General features: G+C 37.4%; 1 protein-coding gene across 1 annotated transcript in view; it reads left to right on the top strand.

Moving 5' to 3' along the window:
• The window catches only part of LOC150081513 (calcium-activated chloride channel regulator 4A-like), an 88,683-nt gene that overhangs the window by 40,130 nt on the left and 29,069 nt on the right, over window positions 1–19,484 (top strand). Inside the window, exons 9-10 of the mRNA XM_090380228.1 lie at window positions 2,874–3,101; window positions 16,721–16,846. Coding sequence (XP_090236354.1) covers window positions 2,874–3,101; window positions 16,721–16,846 — 354 coding nt within the window. The remainder of the gene's footprint in view (window positions 1–2,873; window positions 3,102–16,720; window positions 16,847–19,484) is intronic.

Below are 19,484 nucleotides of genomic sequence, written 5' to 3'. Positions count from 1 at the left end.
TTTTTAAATAGGATTCAAAAACCCTGAATGTATGCAGATTCCGATTGGATTCTCTTTCCATTTGATGTTAAAAACATAATTCGCAGATGGGGGAGCTTCACCGAAAACAAGAGTTCATGGAAATGAGAGTGGACCTTGAAGCCAAAGCACTTTTTAGAAGTAAGGACTTCGGCTGGTACTGTATCAGTAACAACAGCTCGGAAATTGTTGGCATAACAGTTGCAGGACTGTTATGTATCCAAACCTTGTAGTTGTCTTGTAGGTTACTGATGGTTTCAGCAATCAATGCTCCTATGAGCAAACAGGAGAACAGTCTCAATATCGAAGAGTGCAGCAACTGAAAACTAAAGCTTGCAAGTCTACAGCGCAATGTCCTTACTGTCAAAACGATTTTCCTTCCTCAATCGTTTTGAATATTTTCGTTAGATTCTTTTAATTGCGTTTATTTGAATTGTGTTAAATTGATTATTTAATTATTTATAATTTCTCTAATGTACCGGTAAGTTGTCGATTTTTTCGTTTTTTCCGTTTTAATTTCTGGAGGGTATCATACGGAAGTGTTCTACGTACTATATTGAGGTAAACTCCTCTTATTATTTTACTAATATTATTATCAACGTAGAACATATTGAGTATTACAACTCTGATTCATACTATAAATATTGTACATATTCTCCTGGGGTTTCTTAGTCTATGCAATCATGGGGAAGACGGGTGATCTTTCCGATTATCATAAAGGTGCTATTGTAGGCACGTTTAACAGAAGCCACAATTGAGTAAACAAAGGAAATCACTGATTTGTCGAAGAAACCATTTCAAAAGTATAAATTGTGGGGAAGAAGAAATGAGAATGCAGTTCTAAAAGGATGAAATGCGGAAGAAAGTCGATACTCCAAGAATGGAATTTAACTCCGCAGGAATTTAAAGCGAATTGTGCGTCGGTAGAGGTCCAGTGGGCAGAAAATGGCTGAAAAATTCAATTTAGGCAAATAATGTTTGTTTTAATTGCGGTCGCCATGGTTTCTCCTATATGCCACTGTAGCATCTGAAAAGGCATAAGGCCAAGGCTGGCAAGTGTATGTATGTATGTGTGTTGTTGAGTGCCGGCACCTGGCGACTTTGCAGCCAGGGGTAAGGGGACCAGGCGTCCCCTGACTTCCAACCTTGGCCACGTGGAGGCGTGCCAGAGACCCCTTTCCAGCTCAGACTCTTATTGGGGCTATCAGGCAAGCCTGGGAGTGATGAAATATCAGGCAAACACTGATGAAAGTTTTCAAAAGAAAACTTTCATCAGTGTTGACAACTCCAGTGCACTACATAAGTACACAATAATCTTGATGTAAAAAAAGTAACAGTCCCTATATAACACAGCTTCCATAAATTTACATCACCAATCCATAGACAACAGTTCATAAGTGGGGGGGAACAGAATCTAAAATCAACAACTCCAACACCAAGGCTACAAAGCATTTAGGCCACTAACCATTAATTACCTTTCCGCTCCAAGTATTACCCAAAAACCGGAGACAGACAATAATATACCAAATTTTGCATTCCAAAAGAGCGTTGTCAATTCATCTACTCATTAACCATATACAAACTACCCGAGGGCCATAAACAAGCTAAATAATAATTTCAGTTCCATGCTGAACACAGCAGTCCTTACTATTTAAACATTCAAAGCATTTAGCATGTTACTGGGTTCGCATAAACCTCAAGTTCGGCAACAAATCATAACCATCTTCTTTTCTCTTGCAGTTTGTCAGTAAAAGTTCAAGTTTGGATTTACAAGGACTGAGCCACAAGTTTAAATTTGGCTATTTTTCGGTTTTTACATAAAGCAATTCTTTCTTTAAAAAAATTGAAAGATTCTTCTGGAGTGGTATCGCCAACGCCAAGAATGGTCAGTGGAACAAGATAATGTGATCTGCCGAGTCTCGATTTGCACTATTTTTGCACCAATGGTAGGGTTAAAGTGTGGCATGAACCTCACGAAGCCATTCATCCAAACTTTCGTGTTCATCAATGAAGCGGCTGGAAGTAGTATTCGTATTATAATGGTATACAGCATGTTCTGATACGGACTGGGTCTGCTCCTCCCGTTAGAAAATCGTCTTACTTCGAATTAATCTTTCTTTCGTATCGCCAACTTTACCCTGCAGTTCTTCATTTTTTACCAGGATGGCGAGATATTCTTTCAGGCGACAACGCAACCATCCATTGAGCAAAAATTGATCTGAATGGTTCGAGGAACACTCCCAAGATTTCCAACATCTACCGTGGCCACCTAATTATCCAGATCTAAATATCTGAGATATATTCGGAAAACAGTTCTGCTTTTCAATTTTCTACCACAATACAGCAACTGACATTATCTGAAGGCCGACCGGGCTAGCCGAGTGGGTAAAGTACCTGCCCGGCAACCCAAAGGTCGCGGGTTCGATTCCCGCCTCGGGCTTGGATCAAAGTGCTGCAAAAACCTTGGGAGGTGCAATATGGCCACAGAAGCCAATGCGCCAACAACTGCCAAATCAAAAAAAAAAAAAAAATTATCTGAAGATAGACTCCCTCATATACCTAATGGAATCCAAGCCACGGGCAAAAGATATTGAACGAAGGTTTCTATTTTTTGGCTAGTGAATGTAGTTAAGGTCCGCTCATCTCATTAGAAATGTTTAAAAGTATTTTAATGTTATTATTAATTTTCATATATTTATTTATTTTTTTACTTTTCCTAATAACATGAATAAATACTTTAATACTTTTAATATATATATATACATTAAAATTCTGCAACTATTTTAGTTACTGTATTATGCCATCAACAGCAGTTGCCTTTGCAGATTTAAGTATTTACTATCTTTGCTTTTTAGGTGAAGCAGGCGGTTGTTACCAGCAATGATCAAATGCCTCACGTTTCTTTCCTTTTGGACTCAACTCTAAGTGGAAGCATAGTTGCAATATTTGGTGAAAAGTTTACGTGGAATTTTCCAATTAGTGAGCGTGACACTAATTTTCGAGTAAATGGATCAATAAATGAATCTTATAGGATGCGTTCAGATAATAATCAGGGAATTTTCACATTTTATATTGAAAATACGGTAAGGTGAAATAACATTTTCTAGTTATAATGTTAACATTATCTTAATTAGTAACAACAGCGTAGTTATGGGTTTCGTGTCTGATTTTCCAATGAAAAGACAAAATCCTTAAATACAATATTTGCCTAACACAACAAACATTACAACAAAATATGCTGTGTTGGAGGTGTGTAACAAAAAATTCATTTGTAGTTTGAATATGTGCTAACTGAGAAAATACTGAAACTGTTGAAGAACAAATTGTTGAAATATAATAGGGAAATTAAGCTGTTATATATCATTTAAGCACCAAAATACATTTTATCAGTAGCTCCATAAAGAGTTCTTAATGGTGTACTCTTCCGTGCACTAAAAAAGATGGAATTATACGTGCAGAAAATGTACATTGAATGGACAGAAATCATAGGATATCTACCTAGTAACGGGTAGGCCCATCTTTTGCCCGGATAAGGGCAGTCACACGGAGGGGCATTGAGTCCACTAATTCACGAAAGTGTTCCAAAAGTATTTCCATCCATGCTTGCTGCACGACTGTCCAAATTCTGTCGCATTCCTAGGTGGAGGATCCAAAGCTCGAACGAACCTTTCCACAGCATCCGAAAGATGCTCCACAGAGTTAACATCCGGTGAATGGGGCGGCCATTCCACGGTGGTAAAATCTGTGGAATGTTTTTCGAACCATGTTCTAGTCACCACGGCTCTGTGAGAAGGCGAAGTGTCCTGCTGGAAAAGTCCATTGCCCTGTGGGTACACGATGACCATGAAGGGATGCAGATGGTCTGCAAGAATGGACACGAAACCTGGACCGTTCAGAGATGCGTCTAGACATATCAATGTGCGCCAGTTGAACACGCCCGAGACCATTACCGACCGCCCACCTGCCTGAACAGTTCCTTGGTGACATGACGGGTGCATAGCTTCGTGCGGTTTCTGCCAGATACGCAACCTACCGTCTGCTCGAAATAACTGGAAACGGGACTTAAGAGCCCAGGAAACCCGTCTCCAATCATCCAAGGTCCAGTGCCGATGTTCTTTCGCCCAGGTGAGGCGTAGAGTCCTGTGTGGTGGTGTTAGCAATGGGACTCTGGTGGGTCGGTGGCTCCCATAACCTATTGCGGCTAATGATCGCATGATGGTCTTGGTGGAGACGTTTCTGGCACCTCCCTCGTTGAAGTCGGCGGTGATTTGTGCCACTGTCACTCTTCTGTTGGCTGGAGATGGGGGGAACCCCTGGTGCCGTTTGACACAAAATACATTCTCAGGTTGGCTGAAACAATGCAAGACATACGTCGATGGCGACGTTCATCAACCACCTTTCTCTGCCCACAGCGCTGTCCACGATGAGATGTTATTCCGAAAATGGCGTACAGTATTCCCGATGCACTCTTCATACTGTCGAATAGGAATAGTGCAATTTCTGTACCACATCCGTGATAGAGTGACCCATGCGTCAAGCACCCACTATCATCCCTCTTTCAAAGTAAGTTAACTCACGATGTTTATCCATACTGACATCGAATTACCGTCTACGTGAATGCAGTTTACCTATATACCTACCAAGCGGTGGTTCGTCCACTAGCGAGAGGGGTGTATAGCGTCGCGTTGCCCATGAACCAGGTATCCCATGAATTCTGTTCTTTCAGTGTACATTATATGGTGGAAAAAATCTGCTTTGTAATCTCCACTGATCGCTCAAAGATGCGACGATGTTTTCATTACTAGTTCGTCGAACTTTGTAATTTTGAGAATTTTGTTCTTCATAATATGGAAGATATAAAAAATTATTGACATATTCAAAAACTTGCTGGTAAAAGAAAGTTTATACTAAGCGATCCATCGAATTTTAAAATTTTTCGAAATACTGAAGGCATTTCGAAAAAACTTTTTCTTGCAGAAGAAAAGTCGCCGAAATTTACTGTCAAATTTTTGAATTACCATTAAATGAATCGTATCTCCATATTGTGTACAATGTGCTTGTACAATGGGCCCTTCAATAAATTCAATAAGCAATTACTAAAACAGCTTTCCGTAAAGCACCTAAAGGTCATGAGTTAGGTGCATCAGAAGATAGAAATGGCTAAATTATGGACTGCAGAAAAAATTTGTTCTTTTAAGTGCTTGCAAAATTTTAAATGATCACAAATTCAGAGTGAAGAAATGATATCATTTAAAGATGAAATATTTTTTTATATGTATAAAACGACTTGTGAATACCTATAAAAATGGGCCCTTCAATAAATTCAAATTTATGCAATGGATGCTTTTTAAAAAGACATCAGTTTGGGAAGAAGTACAAATTAGACGCAAATATATTAATAATTTTTTAATTTCATTTTAGAAGAGTTGAAAGAGAGAGGTGACAATTCACCTAAAAAGATCTTGTTACGGCGGGTGGCAATTGATCTTTTTCCCGAAGATTGTAGGACTAGATAGATCTGAGGAAGCTGATTCCAAATGTTTTTTCGGTTTTCCTCTGTGCTACAGAAAGACTAGTTTTTGTGATGAGACCTCTTTACATGAACATGCTAAGATTGACTATACCACTCACATACTTATTCAGCCAACCTACACGAATACAATTATTAATTATTTATTATTATTATTGTGTATACATTAATATTTATGTAATCGAATATATCTATATCCTTGTTATTTCATAATGTAATTATCTTATTATAAATTGCTTCAGGTAAGATCCAAATCACATTCATCACCACGCCTTAAAAGTGTAAAGAATCACCCCAACGAATTCTATGTGTGCATTTTATTTGTTCCACTTGTTCGAATGGATTACGTGACTGGTTGAACAAAAGAAAAAGGTCGATGCCGTTTGCCATGCCCATGATATAGAGGGAGCCAAAACACCACGATGGTGATTGTTTTTTGTAATGTGACTGGATTTTTAGCGAAGAATAAGTACAATACTGTATTGTTAATCTGAACCTGGATTCAGCCATGACGTCAATCCCTCGATGACAGTATGCTAATTCCGTTCCCTCCACAGCATGGAGTAGATTTTTAGAAGGTGAAACGAGACGAAAAATTCGGCTTTATCTTTTTCAGAGGACTACATGTCACGGTTGTTGTTGTTGTTGTTCTAAGCACCTAGTTACCCTCGATTAATACCATTCAAGAATGAAGAACAATATGCGAAAATTTTCATTCTGATATAAACCCGCTGTAGCCTGTACTTCACCGTCAGAGTGAAAATTGACATGCTGGTCACATTTAAGAGACCAATAACTCTTGCTACCCTAAATATTTCCGAAAGCACTTGCTCCTATCAACATCAGCAACGAGGCGTTGTAATAGTTACTAACACTGAAATGTAAGAGTACCTTGAAGACACTTCAGTGAAGAAGTAATTACCGAGTGGAAACCAAGAAGTTAAGATAAAAGGCTGAAGCCTGCAATGATAGCAAAAACAATATAATACGGTATTTTTAACTCCCGCCTATGTCAAGGTCGAACTATCCTCAGCACTATTTATTTTTCTCTCAGAAGGAATGGTTATTACTTTTCACGCTGAATAGTAACTTATAAAACGATGGCCTTTACGCACAATTACTCTGGATTATACACACACTGGACAAACAAATACGAACTTTGTATGAAGACAGTCACACACAGAAGAAATGCAAATAAATACAAATAAATGCAATTAGATGCAAAGAAAATTGTGACGTGGGGTGATGACAAGTTGCCTCGTTCAGTATAAAGATTGCACAGGCTGTTCAACTGCAGTAATATGAAGCCAAAATGGGAAAACGCGTTATCTAGCAGATCTTGAAAAAGGTCTTATCGTGTGTGCACATTTAGCAAAACCACGATTCAAGGAACTAAAAACACTCCTTCTCAAAAGCATCCATCTCAAAGGTTTTTAATGACTGTAAAGCGAGCGGTTCTTCTACATCTCAAAGGCGTAAATGTGGCAGACAAACAATATTTCAAGAGCGAAGCCGTCGTACTCTAAAGAGGACTTCATGGAAAAATAGGGCATCCAGTGTACAGCAATGACATCTGAAATCAACCAAACCCTATTTCAACCCATACCATGCGCAAGGAATTGAAGAAATTGGGTATTGCCATTCTCCTGCCTATTCGAAAGCCACTTGTTTCAGAGAAAAACAGAAAAACCCGCTTTTAATGGTGTCGAGAACATCATGATTGGACAGTGGAACAATGGAAGAAAGACATATGATCAAAAGAATCACGATACACTTTGTTTTGCCTTAATGGTAGGCAGAGGGAACCTCACGAAGCGATGAATCCTGCTTTGCCTTGTTAAAACAACCCAAGCATCTGGAGGTGGTATCATAGTATGGGGAATGTTTTTTGGGACGGACTGGGTCCGTTGATATCCAGTGGAAGGTCGAATGTCATCCAGGAAGTACCTGAATTTTGTATCAGATCTACTGCATCCTTCAATGTTACACTTTTATCCCGAGGGTGATGGCCACTTTATGGATGAGTAATGCAACAGCGCATCGTGACAGGATCGTGCAGGAATGGTTCGAAGAACATTATACGGATTTCCACCATCTTCCCCCCCCCCCCACACACACACCTTAACATTCACCTGATATAAATCGTATGCATGGGATATGCTGGAGAGAGAGCTACTGGCAATGAAGTTACGAATATCTTGTCTTCCCTCAACTTTGTCGCAGCTGCGCGATATTTTGCTGGAAAATGGTTACAATTGGACCAAAATGTACTAAAACAAAACACCTTACAGAATCCACGCAGCGACTTGCTGTTATTCCAAACATAGGCGGCCCGATTCGATGCTGAATAAAGGTTCGTATTTTTTTGGCCAACGTGTGTATCAGTTTTTGGTGGGCTATCTACATTTTCATCAAAAAAATTCTTTATTATCTCTAACCAATTCTATTTATTTTAGCAGTCCTCCCAATATTTAAGGGTGATAAAGATATACTGGAATTACGAAAACTACTTTTTGTTTTATTTTTTCTATTTTATTTATTTTTTTTTTACCACCTCAGAAGTGTTTATATCACTTTTATTTTCTACATCTAAATACAGATCTGTATTTTTACTTTTATTTTACCTTCAGGTTTTATATTTTGTTTATATTTATATTTTAGTTAGTTTTTATTTATATAATTTAAATATAATAATTATATTATAATTGCAGTATAATTTTAATTGATATTTTAGTTTGTTCCATATATCATCCAACGAATTTTATTGATTTCAAATTCATTCCCAACCGAGAAAAGCCTCTTTCATTCTGTCTACATTTTGTTTTTAATCTCTTAAATCATTATTAGATATAAAACTATCGAATCGCATTATGGACTACGACTGTGTCATCCTATCAAAATCAAAACACAACTTGGGAATGCTCTATCTATAAAAATATGCTACTATGATAATATATATAAACAGTGATGATATTTAGCCCACCAAGATAAAAATTTAATCAGGTATTTCATCATTAGCAGCTGTATCGTGCAGCAGGTGGCTCCTTACACACACACACACACACACACACACACACACACACACACACACACACACACACACACACACACACACACACAGGATAAATGACCCCGATAACCCAATAACTATTTTCATTTAAAAATTACTTTTAAGGGACAGAAAATATTTTAAAAAATCTTAATATATATTAAGGACTATGACTGTGTCATCCTATCAAAGTTCAGTAAGTTCTATTTACTTATTTAAAATACTTTTCTTTTGATCTGTTGATTACACAAAATAAAGCGTCGAATGGCCTTAACCGTATCCATATGGGATACATAACGCCACTTTTCGGAAAGTATGCACATTGTAAGAATATAAACAAATACAGTATATCATCTTACTCTAAGTACTCTAAGAAAATTCGTGGAACCAGTTCTTGCCTCTACATACAGCTTTATTATTACGAAACTGATTCTTGTTGTTTTTGAAAACGAGTACCGAAAGTTTCACATTTTCCACACCCAACTTCCTGCATTCGCTTAATTCTTTAAACAAGCTGTGACTCTTGTTCCTCACTGAGGAATCAATTTCTTGCTTGTTTTTTAGAATGAGTTTTCTGCAACAAATGTTCACACAGCCTTCTCTTCTTAGACTGCAGCAGGGGACTCATTCCATGTTCGTTTAGTTCTTTACGAACTGATTCGATGGATTTTGTGAGCTGCTGTTCTTTCCATTTACCTCTGATCCCATAAGAATCAACAGATCACAAGTAAATGATCCCACATGAACGCTAAAAATGATGAAAAAATAATAAACAAAAATGATAGCTTATGTTATGGACGTTCGAATAATTGGATTGTAAACTCTGCGATTTTTACTTTTGCAAATTGTAAAACCGGCATGTCTGAAATGAATTTTTAACCTAGGGAATGTGAATGGTGTTACTGTATCCATGTAACGTGGTGTCATTGCATTCAACTCTACGATCAAGCAAAATATTCCAAATTATCGAAGAAAAGCCAGTTCAGAATTTTACTGCTGCATTTCAAGAAGTGTATTATATAAGAAAGCATATCATATAAGTGATAATTTTAAATCGAATTAACAATAATAACGCCGCCATTTAAAATCGGAAAGGGAGTTTACACACCATTTTTAGGTATGTGCAGAAGTGACCGTAACATCAAAATCCATTTGTAGGAACAACATAATCGACTGCCTCCACGTTCCCACACTACTAAACCATCTTGGATGTGAGGGTTTTAAGAAACACGTATAGACTGTTACTGTCATCAACAGAAATATCTATTGCGTGTAGAAAGATATGTGGCGCTATTGTAGACCCTTTACATTATACTCCAATACTGGAACACCTCGCCCCTGAGACGTAATGGTTAATTGCAGAAGACGTATGACATTAAGTGCCACGCAATGGGCTTGTCGATTCCCAAACAGCAGAAAGATGGGACATCCAAAATCAACATTTATAAAATAATGCGTTAATGAAAGACAGAAGGTAATGCGACCATTCATCCTAAATCAGGTAGAGCACCATCAATGACCACACGGGACACGTCGACATTTGAAAAGGATAATGAGATAGGAAATCGTAAAGGTGCACCTAATGAACTAACTCGAGAAACCATTGAAAAAAACTGGGATAAATGTAGGACAAAAGCCAATTAGAAAAACACTTCATAGAACGTTACCAAGGATGCACACTTGGTAGTAAGTCCAAACTATTTCCCAGCAAAGGTTCTGGCTTCCTTGCACTGTATGGTCATTACTAATAATACTTCTAATACTGATACATGACACTGCCTAGTACGTAGAACGTGAACATCCAACCAAACGGAAGCATGAATGTGGAATGAGCAATCACGCTACACAATCCAAACATCAGAATGACGCACACGGGTATGATGTATGCTGAATGAAAGGTTTCATCTAGATTTTAATTCACCAGAACTGTTCAAGTCCGGGTTCTCTCTTAGACAGGCCTTCATCGCATAGGCAGTCTCTTTACAGATTTCATAACGATTCCCAAAGAGGAATTGACAGGAGTGTTGATTAGTTGGGTTTCTTATTATCAACTTATATATTTTAATTTTTTAATATACCAAGACCTCAATAAAGCTCAACAGACCTAAAGTTTGCTCTGATATCGAATGATTTTTAAGTGTCTTTTAACATTACTTAATATTAAATTAAATAGTAAAAACTTGCTTCACTATAAATTGAGTTCTTTCACTCAATTCATAGTAAAGTAAGTTTTAAACATTGAAATCAAACAGACTTGGACTCAAACTCGGAAACTACTTCTTTGGGAGGTGGGGGGGGGGCAAGAGTAAATTCTTGCAATGGAAGTACAGCATGACACAGTGAAAAATATTTGAAGTTCCTGTCAAGAACGGAAAAATTCTTCCCCAGATATTTTACATGGGTTTGGGTACGGGGTCGTAGTTAACTGTTCTCAGCGAAGATGTGTGTTAATTTTCTTCCGATTTTCGGTTCTACCCTCTTACTACATACAAAAACCGGTCTAGAATACGTAGGCTTGAGTCGCTAACTTTAATTTCACCCCACCCGAAGAAAATGGATGTTTAATTAAAGTATAACCTCATTACTTTGGACTCTCTAAAATTCAGAGTGCTTTTTTATGTACGTATTTCATTTAAGCGGAACGTTAATTTTTCCCAAACAACAATTTAATAATACAATCCCAAACTTTTTTTCCCAGAAAGATTCGCAGTCATTTTGTAAAGAGTGATTACGTTGTACTGTTGTACTCTACAAAGTAGAGTACAACAGTAAATGTATGGAAAAAACTATTAATAGCTTGTTCCATGAAGATAACGACTTTCTGATTGATTAAGATGGAATCAAAGATGAAGAGAGTCAAAGCGTATTAAACAAAAGTGGTGAAAAGGATATTAACTTGGGGGATGTTATCCGATGGTCTCATGACTAGAAGATGAGACCGTCGGATATCATGGTGAAGGAACAAGAAATAGCAACGAAATTTCAAGGGAATACATCTGTAGGTGAAACAGGAAGCGAAGAAAGTAAAGAAGAGAAAATTTATAGCGTTTATTGTTAAAAAATTGTATTATTTGTGTTCTATCTGATTTGAATATAAACCTATTGATGAAATTTTCATTTCGTCATGTTTGTGTTCTAACATATACGCTACTGGATTGTGAATAAATTTGCTTGCTTTTATGTACTGCAACCTGAAACCAATAATATTAAATTTTGATTAAACATAATCAATGATAAATCACTGATTTATCGTTGGTGTATTCAATCGAAATTTTTTTTGATTTTTCTGATTAAAATTGTTTGTCTTGACAAAAGAAATATCAGGCCACTTGTTAACAAACTCTGTCCATGTTATCCTGCAAGAGAAATATATCTGCATGTATCACCAATATAAGTTATTTAATGTTTTAATTTGTCAAATAATTCTAACTGAGCAGCGGTGCCAAAATTAATACGGTAACAGAACAAAGAATGGCAACGGGTGAATCTGTAGGGGAAAGATCTAAGGGGGAAGAGCAGGTCACATCACAATGTGAAATACAATATTTACTAAGTGTATATATAATTTTTGGACAAGGGTAACCATCAAAACCATCATTTTGGACAAGGGTAACCATCATCATCAGCCATTTTCAATCCACTGCAGGATGAAGGCCTCTCCAGCAACTTTCCAGTTCCTTCTGTTTTGAGCACTGGCCATCCATTTACTACTCAAAAACTCATGAATTTCATCTATCCATCTCCGCCTTTGTCTTCCAGGTTTTCTTCTAGCTCCTCTTGGGTACCATTCTGTTATTTTCTTAGTCCATCTGTCATCATGTCTTCGAGCTATGTGTCCTGCCCAAGACCATTTTAGTTCTTTAGTTTTGATAAGAATGTCCTTTACTTGAGTTTGCTGCCTAATCCATGCGTTTCTCTTCTTATCTACCAGTCTGATTCCCAATATAATTCGTTCCATTCTTCGCTGTGTAGTTCTTAGCTTCTCTTCATTTCTTTTGGTGAGTGCCCAAGTTTCACTTCCATAAGTCATGGTGGGGAGTATACATTGATTCATTATTTTACGTTTCAGACAAACTGGGATATTGCTCTTCAGTATGTGACTATATTTCCTGAATGCTATCCATCCAAAATTTATTCTTCTCTTGACTTCCAGTCATTTATCATTATTACAGCTAATAACTTGTCCCAGATAAGTATATGACTCCACCTTTTCAATTACTGCTCCTTCAATCATTATTTCCCTTTCTGTGGCATACTTGTTCATCATTACTTTTGTTTTAGCCATATTCATCTTTAGTCCAAAATCCTTACTAACTGTGCATAACTGATTAAGATTTTCCTCTAATTCTTTGGGATCGTGGCTTATGACCACAATGTCATCTGCAAATCGTAAATGGTTTAGGTACTCTCCGTTCACATTGACTCCTTTCTGCGACCAGTCTAATCTTCTGAAAGCTTCCTCAAGGGCAGCAGTAAACAGCTTCGGAGATATTGTGTCTCCTTGTCAAACTCCTTTCTCGATTTTAAATTTCCTACTGTCTTTGTCTAGTCTAATAAAGGATGTAGCACTCTCATATATTTTCTTCAAAATCATAATATATGGAGTATCTATGCCTTGTCTTTCCAGTGCCCGAAACATTGCCTTATGCTGTACGGAGTCAAACGCCTTTTCATAATCCACAAATGCCAGGCATAATGGTGTTTTATATTCATTTGCTTTCTCCATTAGCTGTGATATTACGTGAAGGTGATCCATAGTTGAGAATCCTGTCCTAAAGCCAGCTTGCTCTTTCGGTTGATTCTCATCAAGTATTCTTTCTAATCTGTTAGTAATGACCCTTGTGAACAACTTGTAGATGTGGGATAACAAGCTAATTGGTCTATAATTTCCAATTTCTGATTTATCTCCTTTCTTATGCAGCAAAACTATGATTGCATTATTCCACTGCTTAGGCATCACACCTTTTCTAATGCACTTTGTGAAGAGCCTTGCCAGTTTTTGTGTTATGTCTCTTCCTCCCAATTTTAACAACTCTACAGTAACTTCATCTTCCCCCGGGGCTTTCCGATTCTTCATTTTCTTCAATGCATGTTCTACCTCATCAGGAAGAATATCGGGTATGTCGTATGTGTTGCTACTTTGCAATCCATCTTCCCCACTGCTGGTATCATTCCCTCGCTCCTTGTATAATTCTCTATAGTAGTTTTCTGCTATTTGAATTATGCCTTCTCTGCTGTTTATAAGTACACCATCGCTATTCTTCAGTTTCAGTATCATTTGTCTTTCTGTATTACTGCTCATGGCTGCTGATTTAAATCCTTTGTTTTCCCTTAATGCTTGTTCTACTTTTCTTGTGTTAAATCTTCTTATGTCCTCTCTGAGTCTCTTTCTAATGGCTTTGCATAACTCAGTATACTCAATTTTCTCCCTGTCAGTGTTTTTCTTGCTCTTCATTTGTCGTCTTTGGTTCATCATGACAAGTGTTTCTTGACTAATTTTTTATTCTTTGGATTTCTGTTTCCCTATAGGTTTCTTGGGCTTTATCACTTTCAGAAAGTTGTAATATTCCTCGTCGATATCTTGGTCCTGAGCAGTCTGCAGAAGCTCAAACTTGTTCTTATGTTCCAGTACATACTGCTTTTTCTCCTCCTCTGTTATTTCAAAGACCTTTGTATTATTTACTCGAGTCAGTTTTTCCCTTTCCTTTCCTACATCTATATCAAGTGTACATCTTACCATTCTGTGATCACTTCCAACATTTACCTTATTCAGGACGGTAACATCATTCACAATATATCTTCTGTTAGTGAGGATTAAGTCGATTTCATTAGTTGTTAATCCATTTGGACTCTTCCATGTCCACTTTCTGTTCACCCTTTTCTTGAAAAAAGTGTTCATTACTGACATTCCTTGAGATTCTGCAAATTCCACAAGTCTTTCACCTCTTTCATTTCTTTCACCAATTTCAAAATTTCCTATAGTTCCCCTTTCTGCACTGTTTTGTCTTTTTCCAACCTTAGCATTGAAGTCCCCCATAATAATAGTGTAGTGGGTTTTCTGCTCATCTAGAAGACTCTCAATTTCGGTGTACATTTCTTCAACCTCTTCATCATCATGGCTCAATGTTGGTGCATAAATCATTATAATCTTTAGCTTGTACCTCTTAGAAATCTTGAGTATTAGTCTTGACACCCTTGGTGATGTACTTTTGAATTCCAAAATGTTGTTTTTAAAATCTTTATGGACCAGAAACCCAACTCCACCTTCACTCCTTTCACTGTTTCCATTGGTGTACAGCAGATTTCCACTTGATAAACTTATAAGTGATTCATTTCTTCTTCTTGTTTCAGCCAAACCGATGATATTCCAATTCACATTTTCTAATTCCTTTTCCAGCTCTAATATCCTGTCTTCACCGATGAGTGATCGTACGTTATAACAGGCCAAGTTCAATTTCCGTGCATGGCAGCCTGGTCGTACCCAGAGATTCTTAGCACCCTCTGCTTCCACTCTGATCCTCTCGCTGCCGTAAGAGGGAGAGTGAAAGCTGCTGGGGACTGAGGGCCATTTGTATTGTTGTGCTCTCATTGCTGGAGGGTTTGGTCTTTTCCTCTTCACGCTGACCAGGCGTCTTGAAGAGAACCACTCTACACGTTCGTTGCCACCTAAGTGACGTAACAGGGCTTACCATCGAGAAGGTGTGCATGAGTGGATTTTAGGGAGGCAGGCCAACCGGACTTCTCCTAAATCTTCTGTAATAGAGAGATATTGGATCCATCAGTGTTTTAGGCTGAGTGTCTGATAACACACAGGATACCTGTTCCCCTCTAAGCCCCATGATGATGAACCATCAAAAAAGTAATATTATAACAATACATGTCAAACAGGCAACATTTGTACGCTTGTTATAAGCGTTTTACACAACTTCAAAGTGAATGTGGATATAGTCCATCATGGGAAAAGAGGCATTTGAGCCCAAGACTGATGTAAATCCGCAACTAACACAATATTATTTATGGGATGTTTAATAAGTAAACATCCCATGAAGGGGGAAGGTTGTGGAATGGTTTCTCCTGATGTTCCTTATAGCTTGACGAGAGTATAAAGCATCCGGAAGAGTGGCAGGTCTGTAGGTTTTGCCGCTGCTCAGCTTCGGCGGGTTAATTATATAACATGGAACTAAATGGAAACGTGATCCAGGGAGGTCATGCTTCGCAATTTCCATCTGATGGGGAGTAAGTTGTTATGGCTTCTATTGCATGGTCGAGGCCTTGAAATGATATTAGAGATATCTGGTGAGTCAATGTTTCCAGAAAGTAGCTAAGTAAGGATGACAAATTATATGGTGGCGCCGTGATAACAGATTGGTAAGCAGGATGATTCTGATATTTTAATTGGTATACCGGCAATCCTGTTCACCCATTTTATATATTTCAGCCTCGTATATATTTTATAGCCATAATTACGAGCGGTTTATTGAATCAAACCTTCCTTCAGAGAGAAAATATCACGCACAACGGAACTGACTAGCTCGACCACGATAATGAAAAAAAAAATGTTCTTCCCATCTCGACAAGGATCGAATGCACGCTTTTTCCACAGACTCACAGAGTATGGAAAAATAGCAAGGATAGCCGCAGGAGCTGATCAAAGCCTGCATTTGGCCATTTGGAAGCCGAATTTGAACTGGCCATTTGGAAGCCGAATTTGAGCCATTAGAATTGTTGGCAGAGTTAGGATTAGAGCCTGAGGCAGCCAACACTCCAAGTTCGAAAGTGTCAAGCGGTTTCTGAGTAAAGCAGTGGTAAATTTCTCCATGGATATTGTGTTGCACATTGCTATTTATGAATGGCCTGCTCTTTAGAATATTTGTGTAAAAGCTCATAGAGGACATTAGGCGATCATCTGTATATTGTGTTACTGATTAAAAAATAAAATACATTTTCTGTTTACACTTCGGGACGGCCAATTATATAAGCAACAAAAGGCGATATGTCAATAAAACTTTATTAATTATTCACATATAATTATCAAATATTCTATCACAATATTTTCGGAAAGACTGGATATATTAACAATGTTCATTTTATATTATTAATTTTATTTGTTTTTCTTTTTCTAGGGAGAGTTCGAATTTAGCTTCAATAAAAGTGCTCGTTATACATATGATCTTAATATACAAATACTAGGAATCACAAAAGAAGATACAATAAGAGTTAGCTGTTGGATTAGAAATGAAAATCAAATAGTAAGTCTCGTGTTAATTTTATTATTAACTATCGCTTATTTTAACCCATTATGCCAATATTTGGATAGTGGGGCGTAGTATTATTAGTCTTGTTCAACATGCCGCTTAATTAGAAATCGAGAACACTGGTAATACCACTGTTGTATCGCAATGTTGTACTGAAGATGATTCCTCAATTGCCAAACAAAATATATTGGATAAATAACGGTGTGATACGGTCGTTCAGACATATCAAACACATGTAAAAAATAGTGCGCACACCCCAAAGTTAGATAACGCAATAATCCTAATAAAATAAAATAAAACAATGAATATAAATTACGCATAAATGAAGCTCTGGAAATTTCAAAATTTAAATGAAGCCAGTTACTTAAAAAGAAGCCCTTGCTAATTTTAATATTACATTAGTAAGACACGGTAACTAGCAGCGATCGGGCTATAATGCCAGTTTTACCATTCCACACAATCCAATGCTGTTCGGGAGTCTTCATTATCTTGCTTTTCAAAGTGTCTGCAGAATCAGTATTGGCACAATTGGAGAGAGGGAATGTTAATGAATAAGAATTTCAAACATTTCTGTTATGTGCTATCAATACCAAGAGCTCAGTGTCAGAACCTAGATGAAGAAATCCCTTTCTCTTTTGATCTATAAGCTAAAACTGTGGACAATTTCTAATTGAAAACAAACACAAATAAATGCAGGAAAATGGTTTGAAGTCCTGCTATTATTCCATTAATCATCATCCCTTTACCATTCATCGTCGATGGAGTTGCTTCCGCATCTCTAATTTGCGGCAAATACATGGTCAGAGTTGTTAATATTGACATCTCGACAGTTGTTAATATTGACATCTCGACAGTTGTTAATATTGACATACAACTAAAAACTATTTGGACAGTAATGACGATCATGGACATAGGAAATTTGTAATAACAATCAATATTGACTTCAGTGCCATGTATTTCTTGCTTCTTTTTCTAGTAAGAACTCTTGCATTCGGTTTAAGGAATTATATTTTATGTGTTCAAATGTATCAAGGGCCCTAATGTAGAATCTATTTGGAAAATTGCGATACAAGGTGCACAAAGTATGTCTCTTTACAAAGGGCTCTTTTACGATTCAAAAATTTAATAGTAAGTTTTGTCAGATGCAAATAGAACTAAAATTGGAAAATAAATCTTAGGTTAATAAAAAAAAGAAGAAGCATTTTTTCCCTCACGGAGTGTTAAAATATTGAGTGATTCATGAGTACAACTTTTGGGAAGTTGCATCCAATAGCTTCTGTTAGTGCTTCCATATAAATTACGATCTCCAACGTGCTTAAACCTTGGTTTAATGAGGACATCAAGAAAGTGTTCATTGATACCTTCCAGGAAACAGCAGAGAACATGCTACCCACAGTAATTCTTCCTCCCACTCGGGTGGTTCGATTCACATCGACGGATGGAGCCATTTCCAAAGTTCTCTTCGATCGAGGCTGTAGTTAGCTGACCTCAAGCGGAGCGAAAAACCGGGAATAACTCAAGGGGTTCTTCCCCCCCAGATTTTTGGCCTATCCAAGATGCAAATCGGTCCGTGAACACGCACTTCTACAGACAAATATACAATGGTGCAAAATGGTCTAAGCCGCTGACGCACCTGAACTCAACAACAAAACAGTATGCGGGATTCCTACGCGCGCACACGGAAATACCATTGGACGTAATTCAACATGTAAGGTTGGCACAGCTATCACAATAGCTAAAAAATAACAATACGAGATCAAACTTTTTTTCTTTTTTTTTTAAATGAAAACGACAAACATGAAAGACATTAGAACCTATAGTACTTAGTACCATACGTGGATTGAAGATTAAGAATATGAAAGAAGACACCTGTTGACGTCAGGCTTGAATTTCTGTAGATGCAATTTTCGGAAATACGTGTGAAGGGAGATTGTTGTTTCAGAAAAATGAAGTTGAAGGAATAAATGAGGAAGAAAAAAAGCTAGTTTTGAGTTTGAAGATGGTCAGTAAAAGGATGCCAACTGGTTGCTTAACGTGTTCGGACTGGTTGGAGGGAAGAGAGAGAGAAAGAGAGAGAGAGAGAGAGATTTTAGAAGACAGTATCCATGGAAATATCTATAGAAAAGGCATGTAGCAAAAACAGAACGTCTATCAGAGTGGAGAGACTTGTAAGAGATAGGTCATTAATTAATATAACTGTCCTCTTTTCAATGGAGTCTAGAAGCCCGAGAGAAGTTATGGGGGCACTGCCCCGAGTGTGCGAATAACATTCCGTGGTAGGGTGGATTTTCGTTTTGTACAGAGTGAGTAGTTGTTTAGAAGAAAAGTAACGCTGAGAGCAAAAGAAAAAAACCAGCTTTTTAGAAGCAATATTTATGAGATGCTTATGCCAAGGAAGACGTCAGGGTAGTCCCTAATAGAGATATGTGATCTTGTCTAGACATCTGAGTGTCATCAAAGATAAGCATTGCAGTAGAGGAATCCTTATCAGAGACAGGACGGAGTTTTAAAAGGATTGAAATTAACTAAGCTATTTTTAACTATTTTATTACAAAAAAAAGGATTTAGGGCTGAAAGCCTCAGACTACGGGAAATTTACTAGATGAATCAATTACCGCAAAGCATCAATTTA

Source organism: Mastigoproctus giganteus, chromosome 8, assembly GCF_048544385.1.
Source record: "Mastigoproctus giganteus isolate SK-2022 chromosome 8, ASM4854438v1, whole genome shotgun sequence".
NCBI lineage: Eukaryota > Metazoa > Arthropoda > Arachnida > Uropygi > Thelyphonidae > Mastigoproctus > Mastigoproctus giganteus.
This window is presented reverse-complemented; position numbering and strand designations above follow the sequence as displayed.